Source organism: Myotis brandtii, unplaced genomic scaffold (genome assembly GCF_000412655.1).
Source record: "Myotis brandtii unplaced genomic scaffold, ASM41265v1 scaffold26, whole genome shotgun sequence".
NCBI classification, from domain to species: Eukaryota; Metazoa; Chordata; class Mammalia; order Chiroptera; family Vespertilionidae; genus Myotis; species Myotis brandtii.
The window spans coordinates 978,066-1,001,735 of record NW_005359880.1 but is presented as its reverse complement, the minus strand read 5'-3'; the positions used below and the strand labels follow the sequence as shown (position 1 = coordinate 1,001,735).

The 23,670-nt window shown below is 41.5% G+C and overlaps 1 protein-coding gene across 3 annotated transcripts in view; it reads right to left on the bottom strand.

Moving 5' to 3' along the window:
* Positions 1 to 23,670, bottom strand: part of DNAJC6 (DnaJ (Hsp40) homolog, subfamily C, member 6) — a 117,143-nt gene that overhangs the window by 18,312 nt on the left and 75,161 nt on the right. For all 3 annotated transcript variants that reach the window (XM_014541062.1, XM_014541063.1, XM_005868025.2), the window contains 9 exons: positions 19,459 to 19,581; positions 13,380 to 13,513; positions 12,646 to 12,840; positions 11,650 to 11,767; positions 9,850 to 9,929; positions 8,444 to 8,637; positions 8,247 to 8,327; positions 5,096 to 5,530; positions 2,361 to 2,495 (listed from right to left, as the gene is read on the bottom strand). In XM_014541062.1, coding sequence (XP_014396548.1) covers positions 2,361 to 2,495; positions 5,096 to 5,530; positions 8,247 to 8,327; positions 8,444 to 8,637; positions 9,850 to 9,929; positions 11,650 to 11,767; positions 12,646 to 12,840; positions 13,380 to 13,513; positions 19,459 to 19,581 — 1,495 coding nt within the window. The remainder of the gene's footprint in view (positions 1 to 2,360; positions 2,496 to 5,095; positions 5,531 to 8,246; positions 8,328 to 8,443; positions 8,638 to 9,849; positions 9,930 to 11,649; positions 11,768 to 12,645; positions 12,841 to 13,379; positions 13,514 to 19,458; positions 19,582 to 23,670) is intronic.

Sequence of the window (23,670 nt, the reverse complement as noted above, 5' to 3'; positions counted from 1 at the left end):
TGCTAACTGACCTACATTGGGTAATAACATGTTCTAACCAGCTCAAAAGAAACAGAGAACCAGATCCAGAACTGCCATGCTGAAGTATAAACATCCACACCCCTGGGACATAAAAGGTAGAACTCTTGTGAAAATAATAAATTCAAAGTACCAAAATCAGGAAAATATATAACCTTATTAATTCTATCATGGTGCATCAAAGAAGCATAGATAGGAAAAAATGAGTTAATTCATTTTATATTTACATATTCAATAGAAAGATAGATAGAAAGCACCCACTGTGTGCCAATAATTCTTCTAAACGCTAGGGAAGCATTAATGAGCAAACAAACAAAAATCCCTGTCTTGGTGGGAGAGATAGACATAACATGTAAGTACACTATTAAAATTAATGAAGTTGATATTGGAAAGGAAACTGTAGTAAGGGCAGGGGGGATGAGTTGGGATTGAGAAGGTGACAGTTGAGCAAAGATCAAAGAGGTGAAGGAGTTAGCCATGTGATGTCTGGGGATGAGAGGACAGCCAGTGCAACAGCAAGTAGGCCAGTATGGCTGGAATGAAGAGAGCAAGAAGGAGAGAATAGAAAATGAGGTCACTGGGGTGCTAGAGCTCATAGGGCCTAGGTAGGCCATTTTGAGGAGGACTTTGGCTCCCATGCTAAGTGAAATAGGGAGCTATTTTGAGCAATGATGTGACTTACATTTTAAGTAAGTAAGCAAAAACAACAGCTTTAACCTCCATCCCTGCATCTTTCTCCCCAGGGAAACCAACTTCCAATCAGGAGATTCTCTTAGGTGGGCACTACACAAGGGTGAGAGGTGCATTTCTTGTATGTTGTCCTGTGGACCCACCTCAAATAGTTTGAGATTTAAGACTAATTGGAAATCACCCATAAATGTTATTCCTAGACTGATTCCTATTTCAGTCAAGTTACAGTCTGACCTATGTTGCATAACGCATCTTCCTTTTGCATTGGCCTAACTTCCATGAAGTCAAGCTGATGACTGGACTGCATTCTCCAGACAAGCTCAGGGTGCCTTGAACAATACATCGTTTTCTAGTTTGAGGCCAATAATGTTCAATAGCCTTCAACATCAAGAATGAGACACAATTCTCTAGCTCAAAGCCATTTGTCCTTCATCGAAGAGCTCCCATTTTAATGTTTTGCACTTACAAATGGATGTGATCACTATTCTTGCCACACAACCTAAGTCTCTAAAATAATCTATAATAATAAAAGCATAATATGCTAATTAGGCTGGACAATCTTCCAGATGAAGCCGGGCTGCAAGGGAAGCCCAGGTCCCAAGTGCCAGAGGGAAGCCAGTACTGGCAGCCAAGGGAAGGAAGGCCTACTCTTGCACGGATTTTGTGCATCGGGCCTCTAGTAAATATATAATGTGGGCCACATATGTAATTTTAAATTTTCTTTTTTAAATTGATTTATTTAGATAGAGAGAGAAAAGGAGAGAGAGAGAGAAAAACATTGATTTCGTTGTTCCACTTATTTATGCATTCATTGGTTGCTTCTTGTATGTGACCTGAGATTGAATTGGCAACCTTGCATATAGGGACAACGCTCTAACCAACTGAACTACCCTGCCAGATGTAATTTTAAATTTTCTAGTTGTCATATTAAAAAGGTAAAAAGACATTGGTTAAATTAATTTTAGAAATATATTTTGTTTAACCTAATGTATTCAAAATATTAACAAGTGATCAATATAAAATACTAATGAGATATTTGACATTCTTATTTTGTATTGAGTTTTGAAATCTGGGATGTTATTTTATACTCAGAGCACATTTCAAATAGACTAGCCACATACCAAGTGCTCAATGGCCACTTCGTATTAGATAGAATAGCTCTAACTCATCAGGGTGCTGTATTCTAAACCTCGTTCTGTAGCATACTGATTTTGTGGAATGCTCATATCACATTTTATTAACTTGACTCATATTTTTCCACATTTCAAAGATGTCTTCAACTAGGATGCATCTTCCAATCAACTAAAAGTAATAGCATTGTTTTTCTTCCTTATCAGTACATAAAATAAACACCCTACAATCAATGGTACCATAATTCTATGCACGTAGCTCTAATACAAAAACAGAATCCCACAGTCAAATAAGTTTTAGAAAAGCTGAGTAAAACAAAGTTAAACAGGCTTGTTTATGATAAGACACCCAGAGCTTTAAATATGGTAATATGAATTGTTAATGTCCAAAAGAGAGAGATGCATGTAGCTTAGATGTAGCTTCTCCTCACCCCACCCCCAAACACCTACATGATGCTTTTAACACTAAGTACCTATGGGTATCTTGTGGAAATCTATTTCACAATATGAAATACTTCTTACCAATCAATGTAGGCGAAGGACTTCTCGTAGGCTGAAGAAAGGGGTCACTGGAAGCACTGGACGTGTTCAGGAAAGAACCCAGCAAGTCTGGACCGGATGGTTTAGACGGTGCTCCAAATGGGTCAAAGGCGGCACCTAGAAAATAAAAGAGAAATGTGTTTGTCCTATGAGTTCATTCATTCAATAAATATTGAAGAATTATCACTATTTCCAGGCCCTAGGCCAAATACTTGAAAAATCAGGATGATTCCTGCCTCCTGGGCTATCTCACAGGCCCATCCTATCCTTAAATGTCCCCCAGGGCTAACAAAAGTTTGTGAATGAACTAAGAGGACGAAAAGAAAGTGGGCAGCTGAGGTTTCCAGCAACAATGCAACATTTCTTAGGATTCACGTTGCCTTTCATAAAGAATACCTCAGCTGATCCTCAATATGTCTGTCTACTATCAGACAGAAGTGGTGTTATTTTCATTATATAGACAAGGAAACTGAGGTTTAGAAAGCCCAATATCAAGTAAATAATAGGGCTGACATTCAGGCTCAAGTTTTCTGACTCCAAATTCCAGGAATTTCCCAAAGGCATCTCACATTTCTCAAGGTGTAAAATGAATGTGATTAAAACCATGCAGAGCTGCATGTATGTAATTGCCCTTTAATATCTCATTATTGGACAAGGAATAAAATTCCCTTTAGCACCTTATATTGAGATATCACTTCCTATTCTGTAAGTCTCACACTAGTGAATTAATTGCTGCCTGGAGTGGAACTGACCTGTTTAGGAATGGACAACTAGAATCAAACAAGTTAACGAATAAATCCCACTCTTAAAGCCCAGGCAGGATATATGGTTTGATGAGTTCAGCTATGACTTCATTGCCACAATGTTCTCCTATAATCAGCTGGGCAACGAATTAACCTTGTGCAGCACCAGTAAATCAAGCATCTGTCAGGCACTCTGTTACACAATGTATATCCCTTATCATTTAATACTCACTAAACTTTATCTCTTCTATAAAATGAGAACACCAGATTTATAGTGTAACTATAAGAGGACACTGAATTAATTCCTCTACATCTAAGTTTAATGCCAACTAGTGTAGCATGCTAAAATCTTCTATTACTTGGTACCCTTTTAATGGCAACTTATGTTAAATTAGAGGCATTCTCCATTATTAAAAGTGAACTTCCCAACACTACAAGACAAGAGCTCAAAATTTAGTCTTTACAACAATGCTGATAGGTAAATATTAACCCCCTATATAACCAAGAAAATTAAGGTTTTATTAATAAGGCTACACAGATGGTTAAGTGTCGGTCCCGGGATTCAAATCCAGGCCTTTAACTCTGGACTGTGTTCTTTCTACTTCCTCTTAGGAGACAGAATACTTGCGTTCTAGATCTGGGTTTGCCACCAATTAGCTGTGTATCCTTGGACAAGTCAATCAATATACACAGGCCTCGATTTCATTGTCTGCAACCTGAGGCACAGATTTATCTAATGTGCCAGAAGGCCCTTCTATTTCTGACAATGGAACAGAACTATCTGCATAGGACGATGATGGATTAAATCATCAAAAGTCACACGAGATGCACCGTCTTAAGGATCTTGGGGAATTTTTTATTTCCTGATAGAACTTTTATTCACTTTGGTGAGTAAGAACTGGATGGAAGGGAGTGAAGTACAGAGGAAATATCCTGAGATTCAGGGCACCTCACATCCGGGCTCTACCAATAACATGTAGGAACCTGAGCCCTAGCCCCTACATTCTATGATTCTGAGGCTCACTCTCACAAAGAATGCCTCCAGCTGACCTGCCATGAATCCACACCTGCCCAAGGCCTTCTGAGAAGTGAAGGATCAGCTTGGGAAAGAAAGGTCCCACAGGTTACCACGTGCCTGGAATGTCCAGACATTTCCCTTTCCTCTTCCTAATGTGCTGTTGTCTTGGTAACAAGGGGCAGAGGTTCTTAGCTATAAAGGACCTCCGCTTACTCAACTACACTGTCTTACAAAATGTCAAAACATTGTGGATGTCCAGTCACAGGAAGGGTGGAGCCTGTAGCAATGAGCAAGGCGAAGCTACGTGAGCCACATGGGCCTCCAGCTCCTTACCTGACTCCAACAGCTCTGCTACAGTCAGCTGTGCTGCAGGCACGAGTCCCTCAAATATGCCTTGAAGTAGCCAAGTACTTCTCTGCATAGCCAAAGTGTATTCAGAAAACTACAATTCCAGGAAGGCATTACAGGAAAAAAACTGAGGGAAAGCTCTGGAGTCAAATGGCCTAATTTTGGACCCTGGCCCGATCCATTACTAACTGGATAAAAAAATGGTATGCTACTAATCTGACTCTAAGCCTCTATTTCCTCAACTATGAAGGAGAGATAATGACAGCATCTAATTACTGGGTTTTTATAAGAATTGAATCAATGTTTAGTGTTAAATTCCCTGTAAATACCCCACCATCATTATCAATAATAATTCATCAATCTACATCTGCACGCTCAGGTATTAAAGCCCTAAAAAAATTAAAGTAGGGGTGAGAAGCCCAAATATTCACTCTTACCCTTTCCTACCTTATATTTCCTCTTGTGTTCCCCATTTAAATAAATATATAAACTTCTGGGGAACTTTCAGGGAGACCAGAAAAGTCTAGCTTATTAGGAAGGTTCAATTCTACCTACTTGGCCCAAAGGTTAGATTTCAAAACTGTACAGTGCAGCATGGAAAAATTTACCTTCTCCCACTCGTAGGGTTGGAGACGCAGAGGTGGAGGTGGCAGACCGGCGTGGTGTTGATTGGGCAGATGCAGGTCCACTTGGATGAAACACGTCTTCCACCCCGGACTGTCCAGCCTGGGCAGGGCCGGCCGCACCTGCAGCCCCAAACAGGTCACTGAGCAGATCAGAATTGGTGGGAGGAGCCACTGGTGAGGAGAAGTTCTTACTCACTGTAGACCCTTCCAAGCCCAGAAGGTCCACGTCCTCGGGGGGAGGAGGGGCAGCGGGCTCCTGCTGCTTTTTGCTGGACTTTTTGGTTTCATGGTGCTTGTCATCGCTGGCATTGCCGTGGGGACTGGAAAGGGTCAGAAGTTCGTCGTCTGACTGCTCACTTTCCTGGTTCACAAGGGCAGCGTGGTCCTCCTCACAGAATGATTTCTCTGATTTCTGATCTAAGAAAGGCCAGTATGACAACAAATGGTTAGCTACTGGCCACAGCATTGCTGTCATTGTTGGTTTTTTTATAATTTATATATATATATACCCTCCAGAAAGAGAGAAGGAACAGCTCTGAGCAAACAATGCTTTCAAACCCTTCCCAATGGAAAGCTTGATGTACTTCACATGACATTCAGTTATCACTTGTTGAACATCTAAGAGTCCAGTACAGCACTGGGGTGAAGAGCAGAAACTCTGGAGCCAGATAATGGGGATTTGAATCCCAGCTCCACTACGTACTGGCTCTGCGACACTCAGAAAGTTGCTTTACTTCTCAGTGCCTCAGTTTCCCTCTCAGCAAAATGGGGGTAATAAATACTACCTAACTCACATGGCAGCTGTGAGATTCACATGACATGATATACATATAGGAAGTGCTCAGATCAATAGAAAGTAATATGTGTTTATAGCGTTTCTTAGTAATAATAATAATTATTATTGTTATCATTGTTATTAGCTTCCAGGCACTATGCTAGGTGCTTTGAAAAAAAAATAGCTCCTATTTCTGTGCTGACTCCTCTGTTTTTTACTTTTCCCTGTGGCCTGTAGCCGAAAGCAAGGCCTTTCTCCCCCAGTCTGGAGCAGAAGGGACCACACACCTAATGAAGGAATAGAGGAAATGGCTCTGCTTAGGATGGTCCTTACACCAACCTGAAAGGTACTTTCAGCATAAAATAGGCAGCAGGAAAGAGGCATCTTCCAGGGAAGGAATAGAGATGCTGGTGAGTGACTTTCCGGCCCTCCTTGAGACAGCTCCTCCTATGGAACTTTATCATTTAATGTCAGATAGATAGATCCACATTCAAATTAAGTAGATGCACATCCCTTATCCCCAGTTCCAAAATGCAAAAAGCTATGAAAAGGGAAAGGTTTTTCCTAAGTTTGGTGCAACCTAAGTTGGTAGAAAAATATGACCGGACCTAATGTGAAAGTATTTATAATCTCCATTTATTTCACTCAGGGTTACTATTTCTATGTTTCACTGCAGAAGTGTTAGTACGTTTGACTGCAAGTTGTTGTCAGAGATGCCCCTGGGAATGCTAAGTCATATACAATGTATGTACCATGTCACCTCACTAAAATCCAAAAAATTCTGCATTCCTAAACACACCTGGCTCTGCAAAGTCAGGAAAAGAAATTGTGCGTTTGTGCTATTTCAGAGCCTGACAGGAATGATTTCTAGATTACTTACTAAAATTGCAGTAAAGAGGTAAACATGGAGTTTTATTGAAAGCCCTTGTGTGATAAAACAAGATATGGGGGAACCAAGAGGGAGCTCGGCCATCTACCTGAGGTCTAGATTTCCCAAGTTTTCCATTTTTTTAATGTTATTGGTCCTATTTCTGAATATAAGCCTTTCAATTCAAAGGAATTCTATGAACAATTTTTTCACCAAACACGGGAAATTCTGTGTAGGCAATGGGAAAAATGTCTTATGTTCACACAGCCAGCTGAGGAGGGTCCATCAAGAAAATTGTAAGTAGACTATTGCCAAAGCCAGTTTCCTACCCATTTCATAAAAGGAGTCCTTATTATTGCAGTTAATTTCAGCACACTCTAAAGCAAGGATTGAGACAGCATGGGGACTTGGGCCTGGGGCCAAAGGAATGCCAGATAGCCAGAAAGAACACCGTATAAAATAACCACATAAATGCAACCATCCCTCCACGTCCTTGCAGATATGGAAACCCCTGTTCCACATGCACAATTAAGATCTGACCACTATATAACCTTCCTAGAGTGGCAGGAGTGAGCAACACCACCTTCTTGCCCTAAGGAGCAGATTGCTGCTAAGCAACCCAAAGGAATGAAGAAGTGGTTGGGCCCTGACATAGAAAAAATCATGCCTTGCCCAACTTTTATGCATGCCCACTTTATCCACCTCTTATTAAAAACAACCCAACAAAGCCACTTGCGGTGCCAGTTGGGAACCCTGTGCTCCTGTGCTATCTCCCTCACACCTGGTGCAAGTCCAATAAAATTTGGGAATATCTCAGGTGGTTCCTTTTTATTTCCATCTTGGGGAACCCAAGAACCCCAGCTGGTAACAGGATGGCAGATGGGTATCGATTAGAATGCCAAGCTACTGACGGCAGTAATTTGAAGTATTATGTTAGAAAGATTCTGAAACATCTCCAGGTTCAGCGGAAAATGATACTGTGGTGGAGCCCGATTTCTACCATGGTTGTTACAGCAAGTAGCAAGTATGGGCCAAGGGTTTGCCTTCCCGGCACCAGGGAAGCTCAGTTCTGCCCCGCTAATGGTTAGAGCCCTCTGGGGGCAATGCCAGATTTTATATTTTTAGAATATTAGCTGAGGGCAGGAGATAGAGTTAATTTGTGTGTCAGCAGAGTAAAGGGAGATCCTAAAAAAGATCATGCTTATTTGTAAACCCAGGAAAAACGTGATCCAAAATACTGTATCGAGAGAAAAGGTAGCATTCGGCTCAAAATAGCCTTTTGCATCAGTCTAAGCATTTATGGACTTGAAAGGAGAGAAGCTGCCTGACCTAAAAAAGGCATGAGTCAAGAGAGTGTCAAATAAGGAGGAACGTGGATGACTTCTGAGTGCTGCTTTCCTTTAGGCTGCTTGGAGAACTCATCACCCTTTACAAAGGAACCATGTGACAATCACCTAACTGTGTAAGTGTAAAGAAATGCTTGCAAGTACCTTGCCAACAGAGAGTGGAAAAGAAGCCGCCTTGCCCAAAATGCCTGGGGTTGTCTGGAGGGATATCTATTGGAGCCTGCCCTGCAAGACAAAAGGCCATGCAGAGTCAATGAAACACAGGAAATAAGCCAATGTGATAAATAACACCAACACCGAGCCTTCATGCTGAAAACAAAGCCATATCAGGTGACTTATACCTCCTAAGACCAGAGTATCTTGATGCTCCTGGTGAGAAGAGAAGAGGATGCTGGGATTGACATCCTTCGTGCAGTAATGTTCCCAGGGTGGGGTTAAGTCGACCACTTTGTCTTGGGGCTGTAGTTCTACATCCAGAGTCACCTGAAATAGTTGAGGATATTTTTCTGGTACATCACATGCATCCAACTCAGGCCTAAATAGGGAAGTAAAAGAATAAGATCAGTGAAAAACAAATGGGACCAGTACGATGTTCAGCACAAAACCCACTGGAGGTTGACTCCTGGGTTAACCCTGAGACTCATTTCTAGGGAAAACACAATCAGTAACCAGATAAATTACTTTACTGGTCTGAGCCTCAGTTTCCTCCTCTAGAGAAAAGAGGAGAATAATGCCTACTCAAAGAACTTGGATACTACTATATGTGAAAGCATTCCAGAAGGCAGGGGTGATACATACAGCCAGCATGCACCAGCATGGCCAAATCAGTTATTAAAAGAGTGAAACAGGCTCAAGGCCACCACCCTGAGCTCTTGAATGCCTATCCCTACCCTGACCAACATCGGCCACACACCACCACCCCCCCACCCCGAGTTCTCTAGACCACACTATAACACAGCAACTAAGGGTTAATGTCTGGCACAGGGGGGTCTCCCAGGACCCTGCTTCAATGCTGTGATCTGAAGGGCTATCCAGTCTGAAAGGCTTTCACTCATTCATACTACTGATGACACTGCCACCCCTGTTGAAAAACACAGAAGGACACACAGATGCAAAGGATCACAGCACTGATATTTTATGCCCTCTCTTGTTTCCCATTGTTCCTTCACTTGGAATTTTAGGCCTTCCTATTTGGAGTCTCTTGAACAATTTGTGGTCAAGACAAATCAAAACACCAGCCTTGCCCTGGCCAGTGTGGCTCAGTTGGTTGAGCATCCTCCCATGCACCAGTTTGATTTCTGGTGTGGGCACATGCTCAGGTTGCTCAGGTTACAGGCTCGATTCCCAGTAGGGGGCATGCAGCGGGCACTCTTTCACATCAATGTTTCTCTCTCTCTCTCTCTCTCTCTCTCTCTCTCTCTCTCTCTCTCTCCCTCTCTCCCTCTCTTTCTAAAAAATTAATAAAAACATTTTTTTAAAAAGTAAAAAGAAACACAGAAAATCAACACTCTCTCTCTCTCTCTCTCTCTCTCCCCCTCTCTTTCTAAAAAAATCAATAACATTTTTTTTTTAAAGTAAAAAGAAACCCAGAAAATCAACGCCAGCCTCTCTGTGCTGCTAAGCTACACTCCACAGTCCTGCAGCAGCTTCAGCCCTGCAGCACAGCACGAATGAGCCTTGAGCAACTGGCCCCCAGCATTTCACAGCTGTGCAGATTGAAAGGGGTTTCGGCCCGAGCAGCACTCACTTGGTGAACTTTAAAACTGTGGTTTCCAGTGGTATGAATCCAGTATGAAACTGAAGCTGGAATATTTGAGTGTTGGTCACCTAAGGATACATGAGAGAAGCACATTTCAATCCATCAGTAGAAAGGGAATCAGATCAAAAGGTTATATTTTGAGGAGCCATGCACCTCCAACTGTTTCTAAGTCTGAACCTTTTTTCACTCTGAATGTTAAATGACCTCCCCATTTGGAATAGGCCTAGCTTTATTTCTAGCTTCTCCTCTCCATGAGCTCTGTCCAGGCAAGCCGTTTCCTCATCTGCGAATGCCCCACGTTCTTGCACACTGCTATGCTTTGACTCATTCCATTCCTTCCATCCAGCATACTCCTGCTCCAACCTGATAAACTCAACCTTCACAGCCTAGTTTGGATGGTCATAGCCCCTCTGTAGCCTTTCTGGGCCACCACTGGCTAAACCAACTGCTCCCATTAGAGCATCTAATGCAACCCCTAATATGGCAGTGGACGTTTGTACATGTGTGAATTTCCCCTGCTAGGCTAAGTTTTCTAAAGGCAGGGACACAGTCTTATTCTTCTCAGTCCTAAACTCCTAGGCAGTGACTGGTACAGTGCATGCACTTAGCAAATATTTGATGAATTAAAAATGCAATTACTTGCAGTAATATCCCAAAAGTGGCAATCACCCGAATGCCCATCAACTGATGAAGAGATTAATAAAAAGCAGTATAGTCATATAATGGAATATTATTTGGCCATATAACGGAATGAAGTACTTGGGTGGGTGGGAAGAGATCAACCACAGAACTTGTATGCATATATGTATAACACGTGGACACAGACAATAGGGTGGCGGAGGCTTGGGGAAGGGGGCGGGAGCAGGCAATAAGGGGTAAGTGGGAGAAAAAAAAGGACATATGTAATACTTTCAACAATAAATATTTAAAAGTAAATGAATAAATAAAAAGGAATGAAGTACTAATACATGCTACAACATAAATGAACTTCGAAAGCATTATGCTTAGTGAAAAGAGCCAGTCACAAAAGACCATGTTGCATGATTTTATTTATATGAAATGTCCAAAATAGACAAATCCATGGAGACCGAAAGTAGAATAACTTCTTCAAAATAGACTCGCCCAGGCCGAAAACCGACTTCTGCGCATGGGCCATGAAATTTCAATCACTGTACGTGCGTGCCTGCACGTGGTATTTTGTGGAAGAGCCACACTCAAGGGGCCAAAGAGCCGCATGTGGCTCGCGAGCCGCAGTTTGCCGACCACGGGCCTAGGGGATGGAGGAAGAGGAATGGGCAGTGACTGCTAATAGTATAGGGTTTCTTTTGGGGGTGATAAAAATGTTCTGGATTTAGACAGTACTGGTGGTTACACAACTCTTTGAAAGCAACTGCATTGTATGCTTTAAAAGGGTGAATTTTGTTGCAATAAAAAAACTGAAAAGAATATATAATCACTTAATCCCACTTCCTTAATAGAAACCCCCCCCCCCCCCCCCGCCCCCAATCTGATCCAAATGGGACACTGTAAAAAAGGCACAAGCTTCTAAAGAGCAAGGTTTGCTAGAAGTTCTAGCGCTGCCACCTTCCAGCAAAGTGATCTGAGCAAGTCATAATCTCTCTGAGCCTCAGTTCCCTTCCCTGTAAAATGAGGGAGATGGGCATCAGCAATCTTGAACGGCTCCTTCTGATTCTAATACCAGAAGACACTCAAGCCCAAAGTGATGTAGAAGAAAGACTGAAATACTCCCACTGAAGGCTCCGAGGAGCTTATGCCATAAAACCATACCTTGGCCTGTAGCCGACTCCCGATGGTTGACCTCAAGTGATACATGGAAACGACCACATCTCCTTGCACAGTGATGCTCAAGGGAATGAAGATTTTCCCATCTTGGACACGGTATTCTCTTTAAACAGAGACAACAACATACATGAAAGAGTCCAATCTGGTATATCTGCACAGGTATAGACCTCCATGGCTCTGGCCAAGGGACCTGTTTGCCCAGCTCTGGACCCAGGAACCATTTCCTGTCTCGAGCAAAGTAGAAGCACAGCCTGTGCCAACTGGGTGCAAACTGGTCCTTCGTGGATGGATGGCATTGATCTGGTGCCACTGCCTCTCTCTAGGTAAATAATCGCCATCCCTGCTTCACAGGTTTCATTTCTTCAAATACATCTAGCCCTGACATATCTGCCTTTACATAACTATAAATTAATGGTAAAAACAGAGGTAGAGGGAATGAAAAATCCAATGGAGATCAGTACAGAAATAGCAATGAAATGCTCTGTGAGGGTCTCGGATACTAATCCACAAATTCAGTCTATTTCAAACTAATTTCATTTCATGTTACCATCCACTCCCTTCTCTCCACACCCCCTCCCACCTCCCACTGGCAGCTGCTCTTTTAGATTCTATAATGTCTTTAATTACATCACCATCCACCTCGCTGTTCACCTGGAAAACCCATTCTTCCCTGATACTTTCTTTATGCTCACCAAATCTCATCAAGGTCATTCCTTTTTAGAACATCCAGGTCTTCTGTCCCATAGCAGTGTCTTAACCCTCGTTACAGCTCTTGTTAATCCCGTAAATCATATCACCATTTAAAAGGGGGGTATGACATCCTTGATTTAGTTGTGCTTTTCTATGGTTACCACCTAGGATAAACTTTTTTTTTTTTTTTAATTTCGGTCATTTCACAATGACATAGTCCTCACAGGCAGAATATGATCCAATATACAGAAGAATAGAGCAGTTCACAAGAATTGAAATATTATGACTTACTTCATCCGTTCAAAATCTGTGCAGGTTGTATATATTTTGGTTTCTCCAATCAGCACATCACAGTATGGGCGACATCCATTTCTCTGTTTGTTAAAAAAGGGGACTGGACTGACAGTGATCGACTTAATCGTGAGAGACTTGAAGTGAGGCTGGTAGGGTTTGTCCGCTAGGAGGTCACACATGTAGCCCAGGTATCTAAAACAGAAGATTTACATTCTGTTGGTGCCCACCACACCAGAAGAAAGAAACCATTGATCTTTGCTAAGATGTTTGTTTTTGCAAATTACTAACTTATAATAAAAATTTACTATGCTCATTTCTTTAACATAAGTAGCTAAAGAGAATGCAACCAATAATGTAGAAAAGCTTTTATCTAGTGACACTGCTGTACTTCCCCCAGAGAAGTGATGAAGGGGTATTTATTAAATGCAAAAGGTTATGGGAGCTTGATACTGGCTCAATATTTGAACATCTATTCCTATTTGACCTAGCAGATTAGATTTATCAGTTAAAGGCTGGCATTGAAAAATCTGTAGAATTTTATCATCAGAAGCACTTTTGATCCAAAAGAAAGGTAAGGAGATGCAATTTAAATAAGAGAAAGGATGAAACTGTGACTAAAGAGAAGATAAGTCAATTATCTAAACAGATTTTTTTTTTGCGTGTGTTTTTTTAAAGTACATGACACCAATTCGATTATGTCTGCGCCTACCCTACATCTAAGCTTACTTTACCTCCTGTGGGATGGCGAGAGTCCGATTCCTGGTCGCTTTGCATATAGCAATCGAACAGCTGGGCCAGGAGTCGAGTAGAGATTACAGAAAATGAACATAGCACCAACCAGAATTGATGATGCTGCCCGTCCATCCTGCCAAAGAAAATGCATAAACTTGTCATAAACATGGTCCAATCAGCCACTCACCACTGAGACTGGCTGTACGTGCCATTAAAAGAGAGAAGTTGGGCCAGGCCAGTGTGGCTCAGTGGTTGAGCATCAACTCATGCACCAAGAGGTCGCTGGTTCGATTATGGGTCAGGACACATGCCAGGGTTGGGAGCTTAATCCCTGGTGGGGGACATGCAGGAGGCAGCTGATCGATGTTTCTCTCACATTGATGTTTCTTTCTCTCTCTCCCTTCTCCCTTCCTCTCTAAAAAATCAATAAAAACATATTTTTTTAAAAATTAAAAGAAAGAAGAGTTGGGGTGGGGGGAGGGAGAGAGGAGAGAAACCCTTTTAACTGGGCATGCCAGTCAGTTCAAAATTGTTTACTTGAAAAGCAAACTCAGTCCCAGCTACTTAAATCACAAAGCCGAAAGGAGAGACTTATTCTCAGGATAAAATTGGCTCTCTACTAACCTGAGAAAGCCAGCAATATAAATTTGATTTGCATATATTTACTGGAAAATAATCTGATCTTCAAAGTAACTTTAGACTTGTGGCATTAGAACTAACAGTTGAGGTCTTTTGGTTTAGGGCTGGAGGTACAGTTCACAGATTAGGTAATACTGCATTTTGGAATATGCTACGTACAGGGTCTCCAAAAAAAATGCATACACACTTTGAATAATTATTCATTCCAATGGGTTAAATCTGAAAAGAAAGAAACATCAATTGAACTATCTGCTGTTAAGTATGTTTATATTTTTTGGGACAATATGTATTCCTAGATTCCTATCCATAATAATAAAAGGGTAATATACTAATTAGACCGGATGTCTTCCAGACGTCCTTCCTGACGAAGCTGGGGTCAGAGCAGCCATGGGCAAACTACGGCCCACGGGCCGGATCCGGCCCGTTTGAAATGAATAAAACTAAAAAAAAAAAAAGACCGTACCCTTTTATGTAATGATGTTTACTTTGAATTTATATTAGTTCACACAAACACTCCATCCATGCTTTTGTTCCGGCCCTCCGGTCCAGTTTAAGAACCCATTGTGGCCCTCGAGTCAAAAAGTTTGCCCACCCCTGGGTCAGAGGGAAGCCAGCAGGATCCCGGGTGTCTGCGGGCAGCTGGAGGAAGGAAGCAGTCCGGGTCCCGGGTACCAGACGGAAGCCGGTGCCAGCAACTGGGGGAAGGAAAGCCTAATCTTGCACGAATTTTTGTGCATCGGGCCTCTAGTAAAATCATATAAAAGAAGCTTCACCTGATTCACCTTCATTTGATGGAGGAATGCACACGGTGTCCCCCCAAAATATATACACACTGTAACAGCTGATGGCTTAATTTTGAAAATGTATTTTAATAAACACTGCCTTTATAATTATTCAAAGTGTGTATACTTTTTTGGGGGGGGTGGGGGGGACACACCCTATATACACTAATATGCTTGACAGATGGTGGCCAACATCTTCAACCTAGAACACTGTAAGTGACAGGTAGCTTCCTGCAAGTTGAAGTAGGCCAGTGCAGTTTACAAAGTTTTTCCTTATACTGAATATGCTGAGTTGAAGTCTATGCCACTCGATGATCCTCATTCTTCCTTCTGAGAAGATCAAAAGTCAGCTGACTTCTTTCCCCCATGACAGCCTTCACATATCTGAAATACCCTCCCTTTCCATCAACACTTCTATTTCCCATCACATCCAGTCTGTGATGGTTCATTTTATGTGTCAATTTGGCCAGGCTAGGGAGCCCAGAAAGCTGGAAAAACATTATTTCTGGGTGTGTCTATGAGAGTATTCCTGGAAGAGGTCAGCACTTGAATCAATAGACTCAGGAAAGAGATCTGCCCTCATCGAAAGGGAGGGGTCATCATCCAATCTGTTGAGGGCCCAACAGAACAAAAAGTGAAGGGAGGGCAAATTCTCTCTCTCTTTTTGAGTTGGGACCTCCATCTTCCCCTGCCCTCAGGCATCGGAGCTTCCCGTTTGGGGACCTTCAGACTCCTGGACTTACACCAGCAGCCCCCTTAGTTATGAGGCCTTCAGACACAGACTAATGATACCATTGGCCTTCCTGCTTCTCCAGCTTGCAGACTGTGGGGCTTCTTGGCCTTCATAACCACATGAGCCAATTCCTATAACAAATTTCATATATGTATTTCTCTTTCTCCATATATATACAGTATATATATATACAGTATATATACATACTGTGTGTGTGTGTGTGTGTGTGTGTGTGTGTGTGTGTGTGTGTATATATCTCCATCCCATTGGTTCTGTTTCCCTGGAGAACACTAATACACAATCTCTTCAATTCTTCCTCATTTGATATTCCGTTTAAACATATATTTTTATTGATTTCAGAGAGGGAGAGGAGAAAGAGATAGAAACATCAATGATGAGAAAGAATCATTGATTGGCTGCCTCCTGCACACCTCACACTAGGGATCAAGCATGAAATCCAGGCATGTGCCCTGACGGAGAATCAAACTGTGACCTCCTGGTTCATAGGTCAACGCTCAACCACTGAGCCACACCAGCCAGGCTGATATTCCATTTAAAGAGACATCATTATTTGGTGTACTTCCTCTGAATAAGACTCCAGTGTGTGTGTGTGTGTGTGTGTGTGTGTGTGTGTGTGTGTGTATTGTTGTTGTTGACAGTATTACATATGTCCCCCATTCCACCCCCCTTTACCTCCTTCCACCCAGCCCCTACCCTCCACCCCAGGCCTTCACTCTATTGTCTCTGTTCATGGTTTAAAACAACCTTAAGTGTGCTGCCCAGATGTGAAATGCATACTATGACATGTGTTCTAAGCAAACTAGAGAGGAAACATCATCTTCCTTAGTTCAGATACTATGTTTTTATTAACATAACCCCAGGCCAAGCTAGTTTAAATGCAGGCTAAGTCATACCATAAACTGATTGAACTTTCTATCTACTAAAACCCCTAGTTCTTTTTAATTTGTTTTAATAGACAAATATGTTTAATATTTTATTTTTTAAAGACATTTCCTTTTAATTGGCACTTTTTTCTTTTTCTTTTTAAAATATGTTTTTATTGATTTCAGAGAGGAAGAGAGAGTGAGAGAGAAACATCAATGATGACAGAGAATCATTGATTGGCTGCCTCCTGCAAGCCCCGACTGGGGATCGAACCTGCAACCTGGCCCTTGACCGAAATTGAGCCCAGGATCCTTCAGTCCGCAGGCCCATGTTCTATCCACTGAGCCAAATCGGCTAGGGCTATGGGTTGTGAGCTCTATATCCCCAGTAGGGGGCGTGCAGGAGGCAGCTGATCAATGATTCTCTCTCATCATTGATATTTCTATCTCTCTCTCCCTCTCCCTTCCTCTCTGAAATCAATACAAGTATATATTTTTTAAAAATACAACATTTATCCTGTGTTTAACTTCACATAGTTTGTTAAATGACCAATCTTCAAAAACTTTTTAAATCCAGATTCATTATGTGAATCTCCCATTCTGAGAAAATTGATAAGGTTGATCTCTATATTGCCATAAAAAATGTTAATTAAGCCTGGAAGATGTGACTCAGTGGTTGAAGGTCAACCTATGAACTTAGGGGTCTCCGGTTCGATTCCCAGTCAGGACCCATGCCCGGTTTGCAGGCTCGATCCCCAGTGTGGGGTGTGCAGGAGGCAGCTGATCAATGATTCTCTCTTATCATTGATATTTCTATCTCTCTCTCCCTCTCCCTTCCTCTCTGAAACCAATAAAAGTTACTTAAAAGGGCAACCAAATGCAACCTTGGGAAGCTGCAGATGCATTAGCCATCTATCTTTGGAAGGAGATATTCAACCATGATTTCACTAAATGTGTAACAACCTTGTCCAAGTTTCTCCACCTTGATTACAAGAAACTGGTCAATATCTTGCAGAAAGCCAATAAACTATCTCTACTAATGTATTAGTCTTTTTGAAAAATATTCAGGTGGTTTGATATGTGTGTTCATAATGAATAACTTTTTGGTGTTTTTCTAAGAGTTAAAAATCATCTGTGCAAAAAATATGTGTGCAAAAATTTATATGAAAATTTTGCCTGAATTGCCATCAGCCTCACCAGATGTAACTTTCCAGGATTAACCTCCGCTGTCTTTTAGAAGCAATCTCTCCTTGCTTGCCTGGCACCTCTTCTTCTAGTTTCCTCATATTACATAACGGATCCATAATTGCTTTCCCTGTGCAGTCGGCATTCTGTCCCATAATTGAAGTCTAGAGAGTGGATATTGTTCAGTATTGTGAGGCTCTTTTACTATCTCACTACCTATCAGCTTTGTCTTAATTACTGCTACACCCTTTCTTGCTTGACATTTGTTCGCTGATAAAGGAACAGCATAAAGGAGTTAAGATAAGATGATACCATGTGCCTTAAGCCTTTATTGTTGTCCTTATTTCAAGGACATTTTTCTTTAAAAAATACACTTTTCTCAGTCTTAATTCTTTTTAGGATTTAGTTCTCCAGACACTCTTTTCATATGCTCTAGGTGCTTAGATATGGGTCCCTCCTTTTATTTGCCATGCTGGTCTTTTAAAAAATTTTATTTGTTTTTATATTAAAAGTTAAGTATTTGAAGCGGAAATATTCTGCTTTTTTCCCTCTTAGCCAACTGGCTTTCAAGAATAAAAGGGAGAATCACTAAGTAAAATCATAGTAAAAATATATAGACCCTGAAGTTTATAGAAGCAATGAATATTTCCAATATTTATGCTCAGATTCCATTTGTGTGTTCATTTGCTTATATTGTCAGCCATTTATTCAAAATCCTTTATATTTGGGGTGCAAAGAAAGTCACAGTTCTTGCCTGTAAGGTACTCATGGTCGAGTGGGAGTTCACCAATATGATGATGCAATACATGAACTGCCACAGAAGCACTTAGAGATATAGGGGAAATGTCCATATTGTGAAAATACTCAAAATGACTTTATTGGAAGTTGAGTTTTAAACAATAGGTAAGAGGCCTCTGGAAAAAAAGGGTTAGAAAAATGGACTGTATAAAGTCAGTGGTCAGCAAAGCCATCAGTCCCACTGGGAACTGCTGTAAAACACAGTCAATATTTTCTGTGACTACTTACAAGGGCATGGGTGTCATTTTATTTCATTTTTATTCAAACACAAAAAGTAAGGAAAGCACAAGAAATACAGTCAATAATATTGCAATGACTATGTATGGTGTCAGATGGGTATTAGACCTCTCAGGGTGATCACTACGTAACTTATATAAATCTCTAATCACTATGTCCCACATCTCAAACTAAAATAATATTGCATGTCAACTGTAATTGAAAAAAATTTTTAAATTATTTTTAAAAAGTAAGAAAAAATAAATATTCCATTGTGCTTATGGCAAATTTACTCACACAAGGTCAATGACATTGTTACCTGTGCACCCACAGCTCTTGCTTCTACCTCTTTTGTAATACTTAGCACATTCTAGAGCAGCCGTGGGCAAACTACGGCCCGAGGGCCGGATCCGGCCCGTTTGAAATGAATAAAACTAAAAAAAAAAAAGACTGTACCCTTTTATGTAATGATGTTTACTTTGAATTTATATTAGTTCACACAAACACTCCATCCATGCTTTTGTTCCGGCCCTCCGGTCCAGTTTAAGAACCCATTGTGGCCCTCGAGTCAAAAAGTTTGCCCACCCCTGTTAGAGGCTCTAAATGATGCGGGCTGTGTATATATGTCTGCCTCTCCCACTAATACTCAAATTTTAAGACAAGAATAATAAGGTCATTCCTCATTTTCATATACCTCAGATCACCAAATTCCTAAGTAGAATCTCAATAAATGATAATTCAACTTAAATGTTACCTGCTCATCAGTCTGCATAGGGCAAGCTGTATTTGACCGAACCATACCAAATAACTGCAGACACTGACAACAACAAAGGTTACTCACCAAGCAGTGGACAACACAGACGTTTTTGGGATTCTGCAGTAGCCAGTTATACATGTTCCGACACACAGCAAAGAGGTTGTGCAGACTGGGGGCTTGCCTAATGGGCCAACTGCATTCTGAAACCTAAGGGAACACAGTAAAAGGAAATGAATTCCCTTCGTGACTTCCACTCCAACAGGACGCCAAACAACTGCTTCTGGGAGTGATACACTATCCTCAGGAACAACTGAGAATGGAAGAAGAGTTACTTAATCCAGCAATTTTTTCATTAAAAAATTCTGTTTCTATAAGGGTATGAAAACACATTTTAAAATACATTTTAAATTCAGCGAGATCACTTAAACTATATATTTGGATTTTATTTTTATTCTGTAAGGTTACCCAAATTTTTATTTCAATTAACAATAATTATGCCTCAGATATACCTCATTGGCTATAATACTACCCACTGCACAAAGCTCTAAATTTAATGTCTGTTAAGTATAAAATGTTTTTACCTGCCTACTAGATGTTTAATTATAGGTTTATCTTATAAACCCTGCACTGTTCCTAATTTTATACCAGCTCTCATGAGCACATGAAAGTGAGCCAAACCTTGTTCAGGGCTCTTATTTCTTCCTCTCTTAATGAAGGGACTCACAACACCATGGGGCCAACCTCCAACATTTTATTCATCTAACACACATATTCATTTAACACATCCTATTGCATGTCAATTGTAATTGAAACAGTCATAGAGCCCCGACTGTGTTCTGCTTGGCTCTATTCTAATCTAATCAGCAACCATTTAAGAGAGGTATTGATATGATCCCCATTTTGCAGATGAGAAGACTCACTCTCAGAGGTTGTCTTGTCTAAAATCACGCTGCTGGTCAGTGCCAGCACTGCAACTTGGTTTTCTGACTATAAATCATTGTACTGCCGCAGTACACTGGTTGAGATTATTGTTTCCCTCAAAATACTAGACATCAGCCTCAACTGATTAGATATTCACTAATTCAATACATAATAAAGAGAAGCTTAGACTTGGACAACCTTTGTGACCTCTTTAAGCGTTTCTTTATGAAATGTGGTAAATGATACCTACCTACCTATCTGACAGGGTTGTGGGTACTACATGAGAATGTATTTCAAGGGCTTAGCTCAGCATATGACACACACAACGTGATCAATAAATGTAGCTATTACTATTATTGTATCCGGTAACTGCCAATTCAAAGCCCTGAGGTCAGACAGAGCCAAAAATGTTTTTGGGGAAAAAATGAATGAAAACCTGTATGGTGGGAGTGTAAACTGAAGGGGGTCAGGCCTTGTTAGGAGCTGGGTAAAGTAAGAGAGTGACGCTCAGATCTGCATTTTTCCAAAGGACCCTCAGGATCCAGTTTTAGGCCCTGACCGGTTTGGCTCAGTGGGTAGAGCGTCGGCCTGCGGACTGAAAGGTCCCAGGTTCGATTCCGGTCAAGGGCATGTGCCGTGGTTGCAGGCACATCCCCAGTAGGGGGTGTGCAGGAGGCAGCTGATCGATGTTTCTCTCATCGATGTTTCTAACTCTCTATCCCTCTCTCTTCCTTTCTGTGAAAAATCAATAATATATATTTTTTAAAAAAGATCCAGTATTAGTAATGGATATGAATGACATGAGAGTAGTCAGAGAGATCAGTGAGGAGGCTGCTGAGAAGTCTAAGGAAGGGATGGTGGGGGCTTAGGCCTAGACGAGTAGCATCGGGGTGCAAAAAACCTGAGGGATTAAGGAGTAAAGAGGAAGTGGAATACCTATACATGAGAGTAGGTGATGGATCCCATGGTGGCAGTGCATGAGTGAGGAGGGGTGTACTTAAAAGAGAGATGGGAGAGAGTCAGGGATGACTCCAGGCTTCCAGCGTGAATGGCTGGATAAAAGAATGGAAGCAGGTGCCATTTGCTGATGTAGGGAATTCTGGAGAAAGAGCAGGTTTTGTGTGGATGCTGTCATCAGAAAGTGCTCTACCACACTAACACCACTGGCCTAAGAAAACCCAAACGTCTCAAACTCCTAATATTTAACAGTGGAAAAAGGGAAGTAGGAGCAATCTGTTCGGTTTGCCTTAAACCTTTTAGAAACTGTATGTCACCCACACAAACACTGTTACTATCTATAATGAGTCTCAGCCAAAAGTTACCAAATTGTTCTTAGCACAATAGACTAACAGCTCCAGAACAATGAAATCAATCAAGTAAATAATATTAATTTAAAGTGCTCTATAATTACATATTTACTTGATATATAATTGTACATCATTAGGCAAACATACAATTAGAATTTTTTAAAGCATGTGCTCTGTCTAAAGGGGAAAAATCATTAAGGCATAAACAAACCCTAAACATTCTAGAAAGGAATTCAGTCACTACAAGCTATTTTTCCCTCTCTCTCTCCCTCCCCCCCCCTTTCCCCTCTCTCTCTCTCTCTCTCTCTCTCTCTCTCTCTCTCTCTCTCTCTCTCTCTCTCGTTCACAGCTTCATGCCTGCAGTGAGCACCACTGTCTTAGGGCAGGTGACACTTCACTGTGCCATCTCCAGTCCCTTTGAGCACCTCCCGGAGCTGCAGGGCACAGAACACGCCATATGGATTACAAGGCTGCCATGATGTCACCCAGTGGGGAAAGAGGCCAAAACAGAACCCGGGCTGGATGCCATTCAATGTTCATCTGTCTGTCGCCCCAAGCACAAGATAAGACGGCACAAGCATCCAACTTGCTGAGCATTTAGAGCAAAAGGTGCTATGGAAAATCAGACTGAAGAGCCATATCAAGTGTTTTCAGAATCTGAAACCATTTTTGGAGGACAGGGGTATTTCAGTCAATCGTTTATTGTGGCATTTTATTATTACCCCTGCTAATCATGGCTACCACTTACTGAATGCTTACTCTACGGCAGGCACTGCTGTCAGATCTCCTTAAGCAAACCTAGAGAAAATGTCCTAAGTATTAGTGAGCCAGGTATTCTTGTCATCCCCATTTTACAGAGGAGAACACTGAGTCTCAAGTGCGGTAGAGTAACTTGCCCGGGAAGAGGAACAGCTGAGATAGGAACCTAGGGACATTTCTGAAGTTTAAATTTGTGCATGTTATAAAAACAGTAAGTTTGGGAGCTTTCTATTATACCACACTATCTAACGAATATTTATTACAATCCCATTGTACATTGTGGGGTTTCATGTAATGGCCACATTTTACTAGGGTTAAGACATTCAAGTCACCGAAGTTGACAGAGCTACGATGTGGGGATCCACAGCCCTCTGGCTCCCGGGCCGGGGATTTCTTTCTACCCCTTTACTCCCCATCCTTGCACTGAGGCATGGTGGCAGCGGGAAAGATGAGGCATCACTGCTCTATGGCTGACCCCCCTCACCAACCAGCAAACCAAAGCAGAAACACTGGGGAACTTATGTGAACTCAGGAAGAAAAAGGGGAAAAGGGGGCTCACCTGCAAACAATCATGACCTCTTAAAGAAGCCCAAGTTGTTAATATATTTTCAAAAAATCAAGTCATTCCCCAAAGGGAAGAAATCCTACAAGAACACGAGGTTTGGAAAAAGTCAACATGAAGGGAGAGTCTAAAAGAATCAGCTGGGGTTCTTTTTAAAAAAAAAAATTGATTTCATAGAGGAAGGGAGAAGTAGAAACATCAATGATGAGAGAGAATCACTGATTGGCTGCCTCCTACAATGCCCACCCCCCTTTACTGGGGATCAAGCCCACAACCAGGCATGTGCCCATAACCTCCTGGTTCATGGGTGGACGCTCAACTACTGAGCACACCAGCCAGCCAATGGGGTTCTTTTTTCTATGCTACCAACAGCACACCTTCCTTCCTGCAGAGGGAGAAGGGAGCTCAAAGAGGCACTGAAATGCCTTAGTCAGACATTAAAACTTTAGAGCCAGGCTAGGTTTGGTGGCCATTCAACCCATTTTCCACTTATTGACAATAGCATAGAAACAGCTTGTCTTTGCCACCACTCCCCGTATCCCCAAGCACATATCACATACTACAAATGTAAGGTAACTGAGTTCAGCAATAAAGACAGAGCAGGACTCCTGTGAGTCTATAAATAAAACCAGTCTTCTATTTACTCTTTTCCAACACTGGCTATTTATGGAACACTCTGCCATATACACTTATTAAAATAATATTTAACTGCAGACCTAGCCCTCCACTGATCTGAAAGGAGGAGGA